Source organism: Pavona decussata, unplaced genomic scaffold (assembly GCF_977016875.1).
Source record: "Pavona decussata unplaced genomic scaffold, jaPavDecu1.1 SCAFFOLD_238, whole genome shotgun sequence".
NCBI lineage: Eukaryota > Metazoa > Cnidaria > Anthozoa > Scleractinia > Agariciidae > Pavona > Pavona decussata.
The window spans coordinates 1,693,710-1,711,104 of record NW_028145643.1 but is presented as its reverse complement, the minus strand read 5'-3'; the positions used below and the strand labels follow the sequence as shown (position 1 = coordinate 1,711,104).

The 17,395-nt window shown below is 38.4% G+C and overlaps 1 protein-coding gene across 2 annotated transcripts; it reads left to right on the top strand.

Moving 5' to 3' along the window:
• Positions 1-2,393: 2,393 nt before the first annotated feature.
• On the top strand, positions 2,394-16,769 carry LOC146457704 (uncharacterized). Of its 2 annotated transcripts, none has more exons than XM_085091773.1 (6): positions 2,394-2,548; positions 5,701-5,937; positions 7,348-7,500; positions 11,629-12,411; positions 14,082-14,183; positions 16,020-16,769. In XM_085091773.1, exons 2-6 carry the CDS (start codon positions 5,751-5,753, stop codon positions 16,124-16,126), a joined length of 1,332 nt encoding a protein of 443 aa, XP_084947899.1. In that variant the 5' UTR covers positions 2,394-2,548; positions 5,701-5,750; the 3' UTR covers positions 16,127-16,769. The 2 variants fall into 2 exon arrangements, with proteins under 2 accessions (XP_084947899.1, XP_084947898.1); XM_085091772.1 differs by having other exon boundaries at positions 2,396-2,553.
• The last annotated feature ends 626 nt before the right edge of the window (positions 16,770-17,395 follow it).

Genomic DNA, 17,395 nt, shown 5'->3' with positions numbered 1-17,395 from the left:
CTGAAAGAAGAAAGGCACCTGACATTATGTACTTTATAAGAAACACCCCAACACTTGAATAGAATATTTTTAGCAAATGTGGGAACTCAAAATTGCATGCCAAGAATCATACAAATTTGGCTTCTTTGGGAAATTAAGAATTCTGTTCAAGATGTTAAAAAGTTTGAGAAAGCCACAAAGACTTGCCGCGCATGAAAAGTCTGTGGCACCCAGGGTAGTGTTGGAGATGTAAGGAGACTATTAGCAGTGAAATGCACCGTAATGACTTGAACCGACATGAGATTTGGGACTGGTGTGGTGTAAATGAGTACAAAGTCGCAAGAAACTGGGATGAGCTTGCCCCGGTTTTTAGCCTACTGTTTGGTAGTTTTTGTTATAATAGCTGCACTGTGAGATTTCACCCGGGCTTGAAAAGTAAGTAAGTTGAAAAGTTCCAATTGCACCTTATGACTCGCGATCTTGACCCTGGAGTCAAAAGTTTGGTACAAGTGAAGAACAGCTCACCTCGACCAACTGTTGGCCGAGAGATTATCGACAGGTTACCAACAGTCGGCAAAAGGAAAAAGTTTAACTGAAACACCCTGAAAACTATGACCAGTTCCTAACCTGTGCGCCTGCGCTAGAACAGCAACTCACCCCTATCTGTGTGACGTCAAAGCATCATTTGATTTATTCATTAAAACGGATTAAATTTGTGGCGCCATATTGTTAGCATGTTGTGGACTCAAGTGTGCCGTTTTCAAACGGAAATTTCACCATTTTTAAACGGCAAATCGAAAGAATAACCTCTAAGAAGCACTCGACATTTAAAACGGTGGAAATTGGTGAGTTCCTGGCGAAGGAATCGTGCTTTGTTTGTCAGTCTTAGACCACGATCCCGGGGGGGGTAACTTCCTTATAAGAGGCTAGTGGGGATGTGCCGCTGGATGGGGTCGCATTTTCACGACTGGATTGACTAGAATGGGGTCGCATTTTCAATAGAGTTACTACAATGGGGTCGCACATTTTCGGATTTTTGGGGTGAAAAAATTCTATTAAGTAGGGATTCAAAATGGTCTCGGATAAAAAGTTCAGAAAGTTGTTGTTTATTAAATGTAACAATCACCTCGCATTACATTCCGTTCTTGAAAGTAGATGCATAAATAGAAAGTGACTTAGTTGGGATTGCGAAAATTACATTTTCCCGAAAGGTGACTAAGATGGGGTCTATAACTGGCCACAAAATAGACTATAATGGGGCAGGGGCTCTGAGAGGCCAGCGGCACATACCCAGCAAAACTTAACCCAAGTACCCCCCCCCCCCCCCGGGACCACGATGGGAGCCTGAAAAGAGGTCATTGAGAAGCTTACGTTATCGTAATGGAATTTCCGGAATTCCTGATTAAACCCTGAGTAGCCTAACACAAGGGAAACAACGTAACGCGATCGTCGTGACTCAAACTATTCCATTGGCAAGGATAGTTTTATCAATCTGCGAAGCATACAGTTGGAATAAATGAACTACAGCCACAGCATCACGCGTAAATGCCAGTATAGGCATCTTGTTCAGCTTATCATTGCTTTTGGCCATAAAGGGATCCGGAGTCAGTGTCAACATGCCTTGTGGCTAGGAGGCTTCTGAAGATTAGTTGTGGTCACAAGCAAATACTACCCAAACAAATTTATTGGCAAACAAACCTATATCCTATTATAGGATGAGCTGAACCTTGCTCAATTACTATCATAACATGCGAAGAGCCTTAGTCTACCCTCCTCAGTCTCTCGGGATATAAGGTTTCCTTGTCACTCCCACCCTACAAACAAAATCAATATCGACCAAGTATGTATTATAAGGTTAATAAATAAATAATGTAAAAGAGGTGAGCTTAGAAGGAACTTTAGTTTTGATCACACTGTACTAAAAAAAATGTGTGACTGTGAGTTTGGTGATGGCTAATAGAATGGATACTTTCTGTATGTCCAAAATCAGCTTGTATACAGCGAAGGACCAGAACTGAATGAATTGGATGGGTATATCACAGAAGCATCCGCAGTCTCGCGTAGGAGCTTCAAGGTAATGAAATCATTTTATCATGTTGTAACGTCTGCACTCTGTTTTCTGGAAAGAGGTTCAAATTCCGGCCCCACTTTACCCAGGTAACGATTCAAATCTCCCACCTTCCGCGTCAAATCCCCTTCCCCCCGGACACGGATAAAAGGTTGAATGGCTGGGTGGGGTGGGGTGCTGAAGGTTCGGCGTGATCGGCGCATTAATTGAATGTAAGTTTCGTTACTTCCTTGTTCGGTTTTTTGTTCGAATGTTCATCCGCGCATTTCTCTCAACGCGATCGTTTCTCGCGCGGTCGGTCTCAGCGTGGGACTGGATGTGAGGAAATACGTCATAATCAGGGGTGGTGACGACACGAGACTCGCTTACTATTTCTACGGCCATTTTGGTTAACCGGCAACCGTTCATATTTTCGGAGTTTTTGGAGATCTTGGATTTCCTAACAGTAATTGACGTTTACCCAAGGAAAGCATGGAATCTCTAGATTGTAGAGGTTGAGTGGTAAGGTAAGAATTGCGTGATAACTAAGTTTTCGAGGGCGCGAAACCAACCTAATTCTGGTATGTTTCAGATAACACCATTTGAGAGTCTTTGTGCATTTTCCTGCTCACCGTGATTATAATGACTTAAAATTTGAAGTCCTTAGTAAACCGTACAATGTCCGAGCTCAAGACCATTTTAATATTCCCGGATAATGGCTTACTGCTTTGTAACTTTGTAAAAAATGTATTGATTTTTTTGCAGTGTGGAACACGTCCACCGTAAGGCATGAAATGCCTTAATCGTCTTTGCAATTTTGCTGATTTTCGGGGTAACAGCAGCATTAAGCACCTTTCTGTTTCTCCGTCATCCATAGTAGAAGTTATTTAAGCAACAGCATATCCGAAAAAGTCACATTTTCTAGCTTGATTGTGATGAGAACTTTGCCATACCTATTAAGGAAATAGTGTGGGACAAAAAAATCTGACCATAGCTTATGTTACTGTGGTTATACAGGCGCTTTGAATTGAAGTTTAGATTCACTGGGCAAATTTTAAGATTAGTCGTTATTGATCTTGTTATACCTTTTCATGGTGTAAAGAGCGGTATCGGCATTTTAAGTGCCAATAAACAGTGTTTTCAAAGGAGAGCGAAACCTCACCTCTAGCGGAAGTAATCTATCTGCGTATCACGGAAAATATTGCACTCTAAAATGTCGTTGCAGATCCTAAATTGCTTGGTAATTGGACGGGTTAGTTTCCATAATTCGTAGTTTTCTGTGTCTTTCCTCTTTAAATCTCTGTTCGCGTTTATGAAGAAAGGAGCTCACGAACTGACTTGGTGTAACTTTTGATCATGGTATTCTTTATATTTTAGTTACACTTTCAATATAAGCTTGAAAATCAAGGCTTATATTCATGATCCCATCGTCAAAGTTGTTTATTCTTTACCTTCCTTCCAAGAAATTCCTTGTCATTTAATCCATAGTGAAACAAGTTGTCTCACACGGAAGTCAGGCTTATTAGCTTAGCTTCAGAGATATCCAGTTTACTAATTACTGTTTTTTTATTACTATCATTTACAAATTACCGTTATTTATTAGTTCTTCATTGTGTTCTTATCATCCCTAACACTCTTCCAATATTACTACGAACTTGTTGAAAATATTAATTTTATCCAGATATTTCACATTTAATATTGAAATTAGCTTGAAAAATTTTCCATGCTACAATCTGCAGTTAAATTGATCACCGTGTCTGATTCACCTCTTCTGCTATATAAACATTAATGCTAAAAACTGGACCATTGAAAAAATGTAATTCCAGGTTTTATTATTGGCTTAACTGCCATGATACATGTATATTAGCCATTTTACCTCACCCAAGCAGCCATTAAACTGTCTGGTCTTTCTTGCAAAATGAAATTTAGCAACATCTAGCCACATTTCTTGGTTTGTCTTTAATGATACAATTATTCAGGGTTCGTGCTACTCCTTGAAGTCTTTAAAAAGCCCTGGAATTTAATTTTTGATTTCAAGGGGGCTTGAAAAGCCCTTGAAGAGAAGAATTTTTGCTAAAAGTGCTTGTAAATAATGAAAACTCCTTGAATTTTTGTTGAGATGGGAAATAATGTAGGATTGTATCAATGTAATTCAGGGATTGAGCACAGATTTCAAAATCGGGGACAGATTATATTCAGGGAAGCTTTTTTAAAGTTGCTATTGACCATTGAGAACATTTCGAAACATAGTACAAGACAAAGTAAACTTGCTTTGAATACTCCTTGAAAACTCAGTTTTCAGTACTTGAATACTGCTTGAATATTATGTCCAAAAAAGCAGCACGGACTATGATTATTCCACTCAGGCTAGTCAGGGTTTACATTAATTTTTGTGGTAAGGGGGCTCTTATTGTTGAATAGATGTGCACCCGCCATTAATTTGTCTTGTTTACGCTGGCTTTAAATCTTTCCAAAGGCAGATACCATGTTCAGAGTAAATGAGTGCAAGTAACTACCGTATACTTCTCATTGGCCATCTAACATGTCAAATCCACTGTGTGCTCATGTAGTAATTGTTAATTATTTATTTTTTGATGCAGTTAAATTTAATTTAACTAAGTTAACAACAAAGAAAAGCTGTCATTCATTGGGCGGTCAGCGCCTCTTGGTGGGTAGATCATGCCCAGAGCACCACATTGTGGTACAGTGGAGCCTCGATTTAATGAACCTCTATTTAACGAAGTCCTCGATATAACCAACGATATTCTATGTCCCGGCCAAAGTTACAGTAAAATGTATGGAGTAGAACCTCTTATAACAAACCTCAATATAACGAATTCTTCAATATAACAAACATAATCCGGAAGCATAAACGTAAAATCTACCTCAATATAATGAATTACAATGTCAACACGCGACTGAAGAAAAACGCTGAACAGATCAACAGTCAACAAATCGTTTAATCCTTATGGTAAAGAGACGGGTACTTAATAATGTTTATTTCTTATATTGCGCAGTCTAACATGCAATAAAGATATGAATGAATGCGCATTACAACAATAAAATCTTAAGGTGATGAACGGCTAATCTAAATAATAACAACAATAATAATTAACAATCTCCAGTCAACAGCTTATTGTATGTCATAGACATTGGCACTATAGTATTTCGACATCAATTAACTTCTGCTCTATCTTCTTTGTCTCTTATTAGTTCTATTAACTTCTTCACTTTTGAAGGCTTTTTGCAATAAAATGAATACATAGCCAGAATTTCTAGTCCAATGCCCTTGTTTCTCTGTTTGCATTGAATTACTTGACAGAAGTCACCTGTGTTACAAATCAATCATTAACTATGACCTCGATATAACAAACATTTTGGTCATTTCCCCTCAAGTTCATTATATTCAGGTTTTTTATAATACAAACCCTCGATTTAAGAACAAATTTGGCGGCTCCCCAGGGACTTCGTTAAATCGAGGTTCCACTGTGGCATGTTTAAGTGTTGCGGAGAGTGGCAGACTTTCTGTGGAATTTTCTGGTTGGTTTGTTAATAACTGGGGAGAGTTTTATCTGGCAATTTAGGACAGCAAATCCTAAAACATAAATCACTTGCAAACCTTTGAGTTGTAGTATTTTGTCCCTTTATTTTTAATCAAAATTTTTATTTTTCAGGTAATACAAGAAACTGTTGAAGGGGGAGTAAATTATTCAGAAGACAAAACATGCCTCCACCTCCCCCTCCCCCTCCAGGACCACCACCTCCCCCTGCACCAAGGCAGTCTGGTCCACCACCAAAAGCGTCCTCTGGCAAGCCATCTGACAGAGGGGCTCTGTTAAGTCAGATCCATAAAGGTGCCAGGCTCAAAAAAGTAGAAACAAATGACCGCAGTGCCCCATCTGTAGGAGGAGGTATGCATTCTGTTGTTATGTTGTAACATTTCAATAATACCCCTGTTCCCCCCCCCCCCCCCCACCTGCCAAAAAAAAAAGAAGCTTTAGAAAAAGTAAATAAATTGTGAAATTAGGAACCTTCTGAAGAAGCCAGTATTTTGAAGTATCAATCCAAATTAAAAGTGACTGCAATCTTTGTGAGTTGGTTACCAGTGAACATTATCTGTAGTACTAATAACAGGATGTAGTAACTAAGCCTGGGTTACATGTCTGATGCAAAGGCAAGTGCATGAAGAAGGTTAATTGTAGCATTACATCTTGTCAAGTACAGACATTAACACAGTACTCTGCAGAGGCTTTCACTCTTTTGAAACCATTTTCCTTCAGTACAGGGAACTCACTTTTTACCTTTTGTTTGTTAACAAAAATAATGTGTGTGCCATCAAAATCAGTTTGATAACAGAAAAAAATTGAAGTGACTTGACCAATGTTTGGAATGCAGTGACTTCAAAACTTGATACAATTCCTACTAAGCCTCTCCTTCTTCTCCTTGGCTGGTCAAGAGATTCTCTGCTCACAGGGCATGCTTGGTATGCACAGCTGAAGTACTATCTACACTTTCTTGTTTTCAAAAGACCCTTTCTTTTTCCACTTTGTTAGCTTATGAGTTTTAAGCACTGTTGATGGGTGAGGTTTCAATTGAAACATGTTTTGCCTTTTGAAGTTTATCATCTGGTTCTTTAAAGAACTTTACCTTTTTTGACTTGCATGGTTCTCTAATTAAGTAACTTTTTGAGGGAAATTTTTTTGCGCTCACTGAAAGGCAATTTTGCAAGATCAATTCTTTGTAGATTGTGAAATTTTTCCCAAAGATTGCCCCAACAGGGCGTGTTTTACACAAGGCAAGTAGCCTCAAACCAGTCGGACAGGAGGGGAGGGGAAGGGAGCAGGGATGGCACAGTGGTGAGAGCACTCACCTCCCACCAATGTGGCACAGGTTTGATTCCCGGACTCTGCATTTTATGTGGGTTGAGTTCGTTATTGGTTTCGTCCTTGCTCTGAGAGGTTTTTCTTTGGGTTTCCGGTTTTTCCCTCTCCTCAAAATACATATTCTCGTCGTTTTTTTTACCCCTTATTTCTTCTGGTGATAGTTGGGAGAATTTCGTTGAACATCAAAACATTTTATGTTGCTAATCTCACCACCTACTTGTTTGATCGAGTAGTGATAAATTATTGTAATGAGAATTCAGATGCTGATCACTATTGGGGTTGAAATTTCTTGATTTTAAGTACTTACACTGAAAGGAAATGGGTTGCTGAAAAATCAGGATTAAATCAATGCTAATTACTCATACCAAATATCACTTTTTGTTAGAGAACTAATAATATATATATTGTATCAAGTGTTACTGGTACTTTTTCTCCTAGTTAAACCAAGTCCAAGTGGTGGCGGCGGCGGTGGTGGTGGCGGTGGCGGCGGCGGCGGTATGGGTGCCTCCCCCATGGGACTCGGTGGTCTGTTTGCTGGGGGAATGCCAAAGCTTAAATCAGCTGGAGAAAGAGGCAAACCAGGAACAGGAGGTAAAGAATAAAATTAAAATTAAAACAGACAGTTAAACGGGCACTATCATGGGTTGACATGTGCTGCCAATGCTGCTCACTCTGGGTGCCGTCTGCATCAATGCATTTTCAAAAGTCTGTTTTCATTTCTAAAAATGAAGCAAAATGGTGTTGTCCACATTTTTTAAAATCATTTTCACCTTTTCAAGTTGTGCATATGAAGATGCTTGGATTGTCCAGACTGGAACCAATGTTGTATGATGTCATTTATGTCCAATCAGAACAACAAAACAACACGTTTTCAAAAAACTCCACTTTTGAAACTTTTTCCAACGATTCCCTTTTCATTATTGTTTTCAATTGTTTGAGTGTGAATGATAGGCAAAAATGTATCAATATTATGCAATTCCGTTTTACGCATTCATTTGGACACTGCTTGGGCGACTCTTTCAAACTCTGTATTTATGTCGGCTGCCGTTAGTGCCCTGTTAGTGCCCCTAACCTTTCAATTTGTTTTCTTTTGGTAGATTTCCATATCTTTCAAGAACTCATTTTCGAAAATTCTTTTGAGAAATATTGAGTCCTTTTTTTTTACAAGCGCTAGAAGTGAAGGCAGTCTTGTCGATATTTTCACCCATCATTCGCATTAGTCCCCCACTCGGCCAAATATGGAGCGTGACGTAAGAAAAGGACATCGTGCAAAAATATCCGAAGAGTCGCAGTAATGCTTCAATTGTAAACAGAGAAAATGGTTGAAAAATGTGTAGTTTTTGGATGCAGCAACTCTCGAAATGTGGAGAAAGGAATCAGCATGCATAAAATTCCTTCTGAATCCTTCTGGTGTCCTTTTCTTACGTCACAGCTAAGAAAGTGTCAAACATCGGACGCTTCTCATCGGCTCGTTCCTAATGAGCCCACGAGACAAAAATTTGTCCAGCGGGGCTTAAAGCACGCAAAAATTCAAAAATTTCAGTGACTTTTAGTGCTCGTAAAAAACAAAGGATTCAATATTTCTAAAAAAAAATTTTGAAAATGAATTCTTCACAGATATGGAAATCTACCGAAAGAAAACAAATTGAAGGTTTAGGGGCACTTTAAGGATTTGCTGCAAATGATTTATAAGGGGGTCAAGAGTCATCACATGGTCCAGAAATTATGCTGTTTCATGGGGTTACTGTTGGTTCATTACACAACCCAATGTTAGTGACACAGTGCTAAGCACCAGAGGTGCCTGAATAAACTCCATGCTTTGGTTATATCACAGTAAATCCACCTGATCTCACTTGAAGACAGACTGGTGTCTGTTGTCTTTTTCATGAAACATTTTAGGTGAAAAGAGATTTATTTGAAAGGCAGAATTGGCTTCAAAACTCCATCTTACAATTACTGTCAAAATTTCCTCATGCTGATTGGTTCGTGGCTATTGTCTATAAGAGTACAGACAGTAAAAATGACATCAGATGTAATACATGTGCTTTCTCAAAGAAAAAACAAGATGCCCCTAATGGCATTTACAGGGAATGCTTAATTTAGCCCCATTTATTCCCCGTTGTATGTTTCGCAGATATTTAAAAATCATCCTCCCTTCGCAATTGAAATAATTGAATGGTTTTGTTCGGAGGGACTGTGTGATATTTTATCGTTGTGTTACTGGGAATCGTACCAGAAATTACTCTTTAATAACGACATGACTCCACTGAACTGGTCTGGCTTCCTTCGCGTTGAATTATTTGATCTGTTTGTGAAAGCATAATTTCTTCACTGTGAACTCTCCCAATGTCCACCATTTAAACTGTCAAGTACTACCTAGAAGTTATTATTTCAATTTACCGCTTGAAAAAGGTTTGTTTTCTTTCTGAAAACAGCAGATCAGAATCTTAAATACCTACATGTGGCTGCCATTGAATGAAAACAACTTTTGCAAATGATGATTTGCTTTAACGTCGCACAGGTAGCGATAAGGAGGTCCCCTCCCTCGTGATATATGCCCAATAATGGATTTTGATTGGGCCGTTTTTTTTTTTTTTTTTTTCAAGAAAATCTGAACAATAGATCCCTTCTGGGAGAGGGCAGAATTTAATCTAGGTTTAATGAATAAATCAATGATTAAATGTCACACAGGAAGGGATGAGTTGGTCCCCTCTCTCGTGATATTTGCCTGAATAATAGATTTTGATTGGGCTGCTTCTGTTGAAGACAAACAGAACAATACATCCTTACTAGGAGAGGGCAGAGTTTAATGCATAAATAAATGTGCAGATTTGTGGCTAAGAAAAACAAAGAAAAAAGAGATACCCGACCCAGTTAACCTAGAAATGGCCTGCCCTGTGTGCATTCCATGTAAAAACCAATTCCTACTTGCTACTTTTTCCATGTTATTGTGAAAAACAAATCGACGGCAGTTTTCTATTGTTTGTACTCTTATAGACCATAGACCTTTATGATCTGGATTTATGCTGCTTCTATTTCAGTGCTTCCACTACACCCTTAAATTAATTAGTATTCCAATACGAGTTCCCTATTTTTCATTTGGCTTTTTTATATGTACATAGGCTTCATAGATTTGTAAATATTTACTCTCATATTGATGCCATTGTTAATTCATTCATTGTAATAATTCTCCCACTTTTACTTAGCTTAGTAATATCAGATGAAGAGCCACCTTTGTGGAAATAGTGATATTAAACCATTATTATTATTATTTTTATTATTATTATTGGGTTATTCCAGAAAAAAATCCACCCCCCCCCCCCCCAACGGATGGGGTCGTTTTTTAACCCCCCCTCTCACCTGGATTTCCTGAAGCACAAGACCCCCCCTCCTGTCTGGATTTCCAAAACAAAAGACCTCCCCCCTCCTGCCTGGATTTCCGGAAAAAAAATATTAGGCTTAAATTTAATTTATTTTTAATAGAAAATACGCACAATCACGTCTAGAAGATGTTCTTTTTTAATTTCTAAAGCTTCTGCTAATATTAAAAACTCTATCGCGTGGAACTAAAAAAAGAAAGGAGCAACAATGCGAAAAAGCGAACGAGTTCATCCTTTGTGCCCAATGGACAACACCCATGGAATCTTAAAACGGCACGCAGAAAACGCACTGGCTGCTTGTTCAACTGTGCTACGGACGATGGGACTTCAGAGAGGTTACCACTGTATACGTTGCAGGAACCCATCCAAGAACTTTCTCCTTCTGTTGCTTTGGCAATAACTTGCATTTCCAAAAGTTTTTTCGAGGTACAGATGGCTACAAGTTCCTCTCGAGTATTTTCGAGGAAGAGGGAATGTTTGGACCAAAATTCTTTCGAATTATCTTCTTCAGCTAATTGCTCTGCATCCTTGCTTGCACAAGTAAAAAATTCTTCCGCCTGACGCAGTGGAATCCACGCTAAGAATGCAATGGCGGACGTGAAATTACACAACGGTGGTGCGCTGGGTCTGGTACGAGTATAAATGTGTCAGGCGTTTCAAACTCTTCGTTGCAACAATGTTGCGATGGCTCGTTCTTTACTATCTTGTTGTTCGCGTTTTCTGCTATAAAAGGACCTGTGAAGGAACTTAGATTATCATTTATTTTAGGTGAGAAATATGTGAACAAAATATTTGTATTATTTTCAGGGTCTGAGAGCGCTGAAGTGTCACCAAACCAAACATTCGAATCGCGTGAACTATCGGTCGAAATGACTCCCGCAGAAGACTTTCTTAAGTTCAACCCCCCTCCCGCCTGGATTTCCAGAGTCTTTGACCCCCCCCTCCGGTGAGAATTTCCAGAATCCCATCCGTCGGGGAGGTGTGGATTTTTTCTGGAATAACCCATTATTATTATTATTATTATTATTATTATTATTATTATTATTATTATTATTATTATTATTATCATGATATTTGTTTCTGAGATATTTCATTCTAAAAAAATTGATAAAACAATTATTTTAAAGAAAAGATTGAAGTTTAAGTGAAAGAACACATGCTTGTTCTGTATTAGGTTTACAGTGTTCAAGTATCTGACAATGACAGCCGTCCTACCTTACCTTTTCTTTGAAAGCAGGATGTTCTTGTTTGTATCATGCCTTCTGTTTCCCCAGTTTTAAAAGAAGAGAATGTTGTGATTTGCCAGTTTCTTGACAAATGTGTTTTTCTTTATTTTAAGGTGCTAAAGGTCCAGCCATGAGACCTCCAGGCTTCAAACCACCCTCTCCACACAACTCTGGTACTTCATTGCCCCCCGCTCCCAGCAGTAATTCAAGACCTCTTCCTACGCCTCCTGGAAAAGCGCCAGGTTTTGCTCCACCACCGCCTCCAATGGCAAACAAGCCATCAGCACCTGATAACTCCAGACCACTACCACCACCCCCATCAGGTCCAGCATCAAGGCCATTACCGGCTCCCCCACCCGGTGGTGCACCTAGACCCCCACCTGCAATGAGGCAAGGTCCCCCACCCCCTCCCCCAGGAAGAGGAAATGCACCACCACCACCACCACCATCTTCCTCACCTATGAGATCACCTGCGCCTCCACCTCCTTCAAGATCTAATGCTGGCATGCCTCCGCCTTCACAGCTACCCCCCTCAAGAGGAGGACCCCCGCCCCCTCCTCCTTCAAGAGGTGGTCCTCCACCTCCACCTCCAAATAGAGCTCCTCCCCCACCATCTTCGAAACCCCCATCACAAGCTCCCCCACCACCCCCTCCCATGAATAAGAGGGGAAGTGGTGGACAACCGCCAAGCCGGGGATCAGCTCCTTTGCCACCTCCACCATCAGGGTTAGGACCACCCCCTCCGCCCCCTGCCAGGGGTGGCACAGAGAAGAGAACAGGGCTCCCACCTCCACCACCACCAGTATCAAATAACAGATCATCTAATTCAATGATGAATGGACCAACAAGAAACTCTCTTCCACCACCTCCCCCAGAGGCTATGATAAGTTCAGGAGGTGAATGTATGTTTTTGTCTGCTTTGGACTGTGGGCAATTGTTTTACCTACTCAATCCCTTCAGTATTAGGAATTTGTAAGGGTCTGCCACTTTTGGAAAGAAGCTACTCTTTGTTGTTTTTTTTCTTTTGGACAGTTCAAATTTGTGAGTACAATAACTTAAGTCAAGCATTTCATGAATATTATCCAGCAAAACAAGAACGTCTCAGGAAGTAGGGTGAAATATTTTTTCAGAGTTCTGTACAATGGTGGTTAAAGTGCTACTATGACGAAATTCGTGTCTTTCTAATCTGAGCCATTTTAAAACATAAACAAGTAGTCTGTAGGTGAAGAAGAATGCTGTTTACTATTTTCAAATATCTCTTTTTGTTCCAGAGATGTTCAAGTTTTTAAAATATGCCAATTAGCCAAGTGATGACGTCATAAACTCAACTGAATTTTGGTCAAATATTATAAAAAAAGATAACTCAGCCAATTTGTATCAGAAATGCTTGATGACATTGTTCTAGGTGCGGTCCATACTATGAGCTTATCAGTTTTGTTACCATGGCGACATACTGGGTTCCAGTCCTCCCTGATACTTAAGGCTTTGCTGGCCACCTTTGGCGTTCTATTTTGATATTTGCCAATGGTGCCTCATCTGCATGATCCAAAGAGCGTATAAATATGTTAGGTCCAGTTTGTGGCCTTGTTAAATGTTTTTCAAGCTGAAAATCACTAAAATATTGAAATCAGGCTGGAGGGGACTGGAAAAGAGTGAGTTGCCATGGGAACGAATTTTTTATAGCCGTAGGTGTATTGCCTTTAGAACTATTAGCCTGCCAGGTTTCAATGGTCTCTGCTGTAAATTGACTGAGATAGCTGTATTTAAAAACTTGATGTTATATTGAGTTGAGAATATGACGTCATCAGTCCTATACATATTTTACACATTTTTCAAATGTGAATATCTGCGGAACCAATGCAGATATTTAGAAACGGTAAACTGCGTTTTTAATCTTTCCTAGAATTCTATGTGATAAACCTTAAAATTCAAGAGGTAAAAATTTGATCATAGTAGCACTTTAACAAGTTAAAATCTTAAATTAATGCTAAGCTGTTCCATTGGAAATGCACTTTGTAGAATTATTAACATCCTTTCAATGAAGATAGACTTATTCATCCTTGATGAAAATATCATCTAGACAAATAAGCTCAATTCCTCCAGCAGTTTCAGTCTGGTCCAATAATAATTAGTTTCATAAAGTACAAGTGATATTCCATATTAATGTTAGTTGCAGGCACCAGTGATAGTGTTATTTCTTGGGAAATGCTGTACATAGCATTCTTTGGATTTTTACTCACCCAAACATTCACTTGCTTGCTGTAAAGTTTCTCATCCAAACTACTCATTGATGTTGGCATCATTGCGAAAGTTTTTTAATTACTCAATAAACAAAGTTTAGATTGGGTAATTTGAATCATAATTTATGCAGCAAATTGCTACACTCTTCTTGTGTCTCAAATAATATAGAGTAGAATAAAAATGCATGTTTCAGCATTCTGTCATTGTATAAAGCAAAATCATTGTCTGAAGGTCAATAAGGGCATCTTGACACAGATTCTGACAAACAACTGGTTTTGAAGTATTTTGAGTTGTTACCAATGACCTGTATATTTCTTTGTTTTAGATGACTTTGAATCAAGGTTTCAATTTAATACAGATCTACCACCGCCAGAGCCTTTTGTAGATACAGCAAAAACATACCCAAGTAAAAATCCTAGGAAAGGTGGTAAGTTTTTGAGACTTATTCTATTGTCTTGACAGACCGAAAGAATGTCAAACTTTTTCACCTTCAGATGCATAAAATTAACAAACATCAACAGAGTGACTACCGCTTTTCTGTCTGTAGATGTTAGGTTGTTTTGACAGACCATAACAGGTTGACTTGTTTGGACATGAATGAAGTTTTCAAGCTATAATATATCTTTTCAACCTAAACTTTGTTAAAGAACATTACAGTGCTAAACGGGGAAACTATAAACTAGAGAACGTATCATCACATGTTGATTAGGAGCAGTTGATAAGTTCATTTTTTACCCATTACTTTTAAGTCCCATAATGACCAGGGGTGCATTTAGCCAAACGTTTCAGTTGGAAACTCCAGAAACTTTCTGTATCTAATGGAACTTAGACCTTTTCCCACTAATTCCAAACTGGGAGTCTCATTGGTACATCAAAGAACTTATGTGATAGTGCAAGAAGACAACAATGGAAATAACAATTTTGTGCAAATGGAGTGATAACTTGCATTCCCACTGATTTGATTGCAAAAGTGGGGTGTCTTCAAAGGTCGCCTGTTTGTCATGGAAAATTTCTGTTCAAGCTGCATGTGATATTTGTTATGCATTAACAATAATAATAATAATTTTATTATTTCTGTAGCGTGAAATTCATTAATGTATGATCTAACACGCTTTACAAATTGATAAAATGAAGGCTAACTAATAGTACCATTATTTACAATTAATATAAAACTTATACAATAAAGAATTGACGAAACGCCGCGTCAGACTAGCCACGAACAATTCACAAGTATTTTACAATATAAAACTTGTATAATTAATAAAGGAAAAATAAATGAATCTAAAGTATCTAAAAATATGCTTTCCCAAAAATATGCATCTTTAATTTTTTCTTGAATGAAGTAATGTTATCAATAGCCCTAAGATTGGGCGGTAGTGCATTCCATAAGACTGGAGCGGCAACTGCAAAGGCTCTGTCTCCAGTTGTCTTGGCTGATTTGATCTCGGACCTTGCTAAAGTGTTGTTGCCAGTGGACCTTTCTACCAGCTGAACTGAAAATTTAAGCGGCACTGCATCTAAAGGAAATAAAGGAAAATTAATAATTACAAAAGATAACATGCATTGATTGATAAACAAACTCCCCCAAATAGGACCATAAGAAATATATGAACAACACAGAGAAGAATATACATTTAGATATCCGAGCCTAAGGGGTTAATCTGTCTTGAGAAAGATAACTACAAAGGTATTTTTGCATGGTTTATGACTATGTGGGAAAAGCAGATCTGAACAAGGGCGACTGAAATCCAAAAAGAAATTGGGGTAACCATGTGTTTTCTGGAGACAATCAACCAACATCTCCAGGAAATGTTAAAAATAAATACCAAATACAAAACAATTATGTTTTCCAAATTGAAGCTTAATTATCTCTCTTTCTAGATTTCAATAACACTTCCTAAGATCCTCTTTTTCGCCATGCTCAATAAACTGCACATATTTAACACCTTTGAATAATTCAACTTAATTATTAGTCGTTGCCGCCCAAAATAATTCAGTTTCTTGGACTATCCGGAGTGCACAGTGGCAAAAGGAGTAGCCTGCGAACGCAGACGTATTTCTGGCTGAGAAAGCCGGTGAAAGCCGGAAATACGTCTGTGTTCTCAGGCTACGAAAGGAGGCACTGTCGTTAACTTCACAAGCTTTACTTGAGTATATTGCAGTATAAAAAGTCTAAAATAATAATCCCTCTGAAAAAACATAAACATAGTTTGTGATCTCCATTTCTTGTTAAACCTGACTGGAATTTCATATTTGTTTTCAGGTGGTGCAAAGTCTTCTGGGAACCCAAGTGGAGTGCGAGCCACACCACCTCCTCCACCGCCTTCAAGGGGGGCTCCCCCTCCCCCACCGCCCCCTCCCAGGAGATAGGGCTATTGCAAAAGCTTCATTAGCAATTTCTAGGAGGACAGAATTTTTATAATTGATCCAGATGTATGGAGATTATTTGGTGGTCTTTGTGTACTTGGAGACATTTTCATATTCATATGGCTTCCAAACCTTGTGGAGTGCCTAAGGTTGGAGACATTTGTTAAAAATTTTGAGGTATCAAGGATCCCAGATATATAGACAAATCACTCAAGTGAAATGATGATGAAATTTATGTTTTGTATTCTTCATGTTCTGTAAATCACTAACAGGACATGATGCCCCTAATTAGCTCCTTGTTAGTTGGTTTAGTTGGTACTCAAGGATAAATAGCACTAAAAGTGAGTGCTACTGCATCCCAGTGTGGGATTAGTGCCATGATTGTGGTGAAACAATAGCGTTGATTATTTGAATATTACAAAAAAAAATTGCTGTGCAGTAATTAATGATAATTTTTGTGGCAGTTATTGTAATTGTGTAATTATCATTTTAGAATTCAAAGACACCGTCTTGTAAAACCACAACACAAAATAAATTTTAAATGTCTTTGCAGTAGACGTTTTTCTATTAGTACAGAAAGGTGTATTGATATATAATTTGTATCTCTTTCTGATCTTTTTGTAAATAAATTCAAGATTGGTTGCGACAGGATTGTATTTTTGGATTTAAATGCCACTGATTGTATTCTTGTTGTCTGTAGGCTTGATTTTCAGCCTTTCTGTGTCTTGTTCAAAAACGTTTAGAAATTAAGCCTACTGTCCTGCCAAATAAGCTGGAATTTTTATGTTACACAGCCAAAAGCCACCTAATACACCGGAAGATTTATCAAAAAGGTTTAAGTAGCAAACAAGATCCAGCCTGTGAACAGGCTCCCAAGTGGGGTATAGGGTGAAAGAAATATCCCCTCTCCAAGCTTGACTTTTGTCTTTGCCCTATCTCCCACTTGGGAGCCTGTTCGTAGGCTAAACAAACTCATGTACTTTGGGAATTGAATGCAGGACTGCAAAGGGTGTTTCAACTAATAAAGTAGATTTATTTGTTTCAGGGCCAATGAAAGTCAATTCAGGCCAAACTAAGTCTCAAACTCATTTGTTTCGTATCGCGTATTTATTTGGACTTTAAATTGCGCTTTTAAATTTTTTTTCTGATTATAACTTTTTAACTATTGTCATGGCAAGATTTATAAATTTATAGCACAGTTTTTTAAAGTAGTTTTTAATCACTTTTCTAGTTTGAGCCTTAGTATAAAGTGTTCTGGAAATAAAAATAAAT

What these genes read in the sequence shown, in the direction of transcription:
- LOC146457704 (XM_085091773.1), top strand. Translation starts at nt 5,751, where the DNA reads ATGCCTCCACCTCCCCCTCCCCCTCCAGGACCACCACCTCCCCCTGCA. An exon ending in AGGCAAACCAGGAACAGGAG is followed by an intron (nt 7,501 to 11,628) that starts GTAAAGAATAAA and finishes CTTTATTTTAAG; the next exon opens with GTGCTAAAGGTCCAGCCATG. An exon ending in GGCTATGATAAGTTCAGGAG is followed by an intron (nt 12,412 to 14,081) that starts GTGAATGTATGT and finishes TCTTTGTTTTAG; the next exon opens with ATGACTTTGAATCAAGGTTT.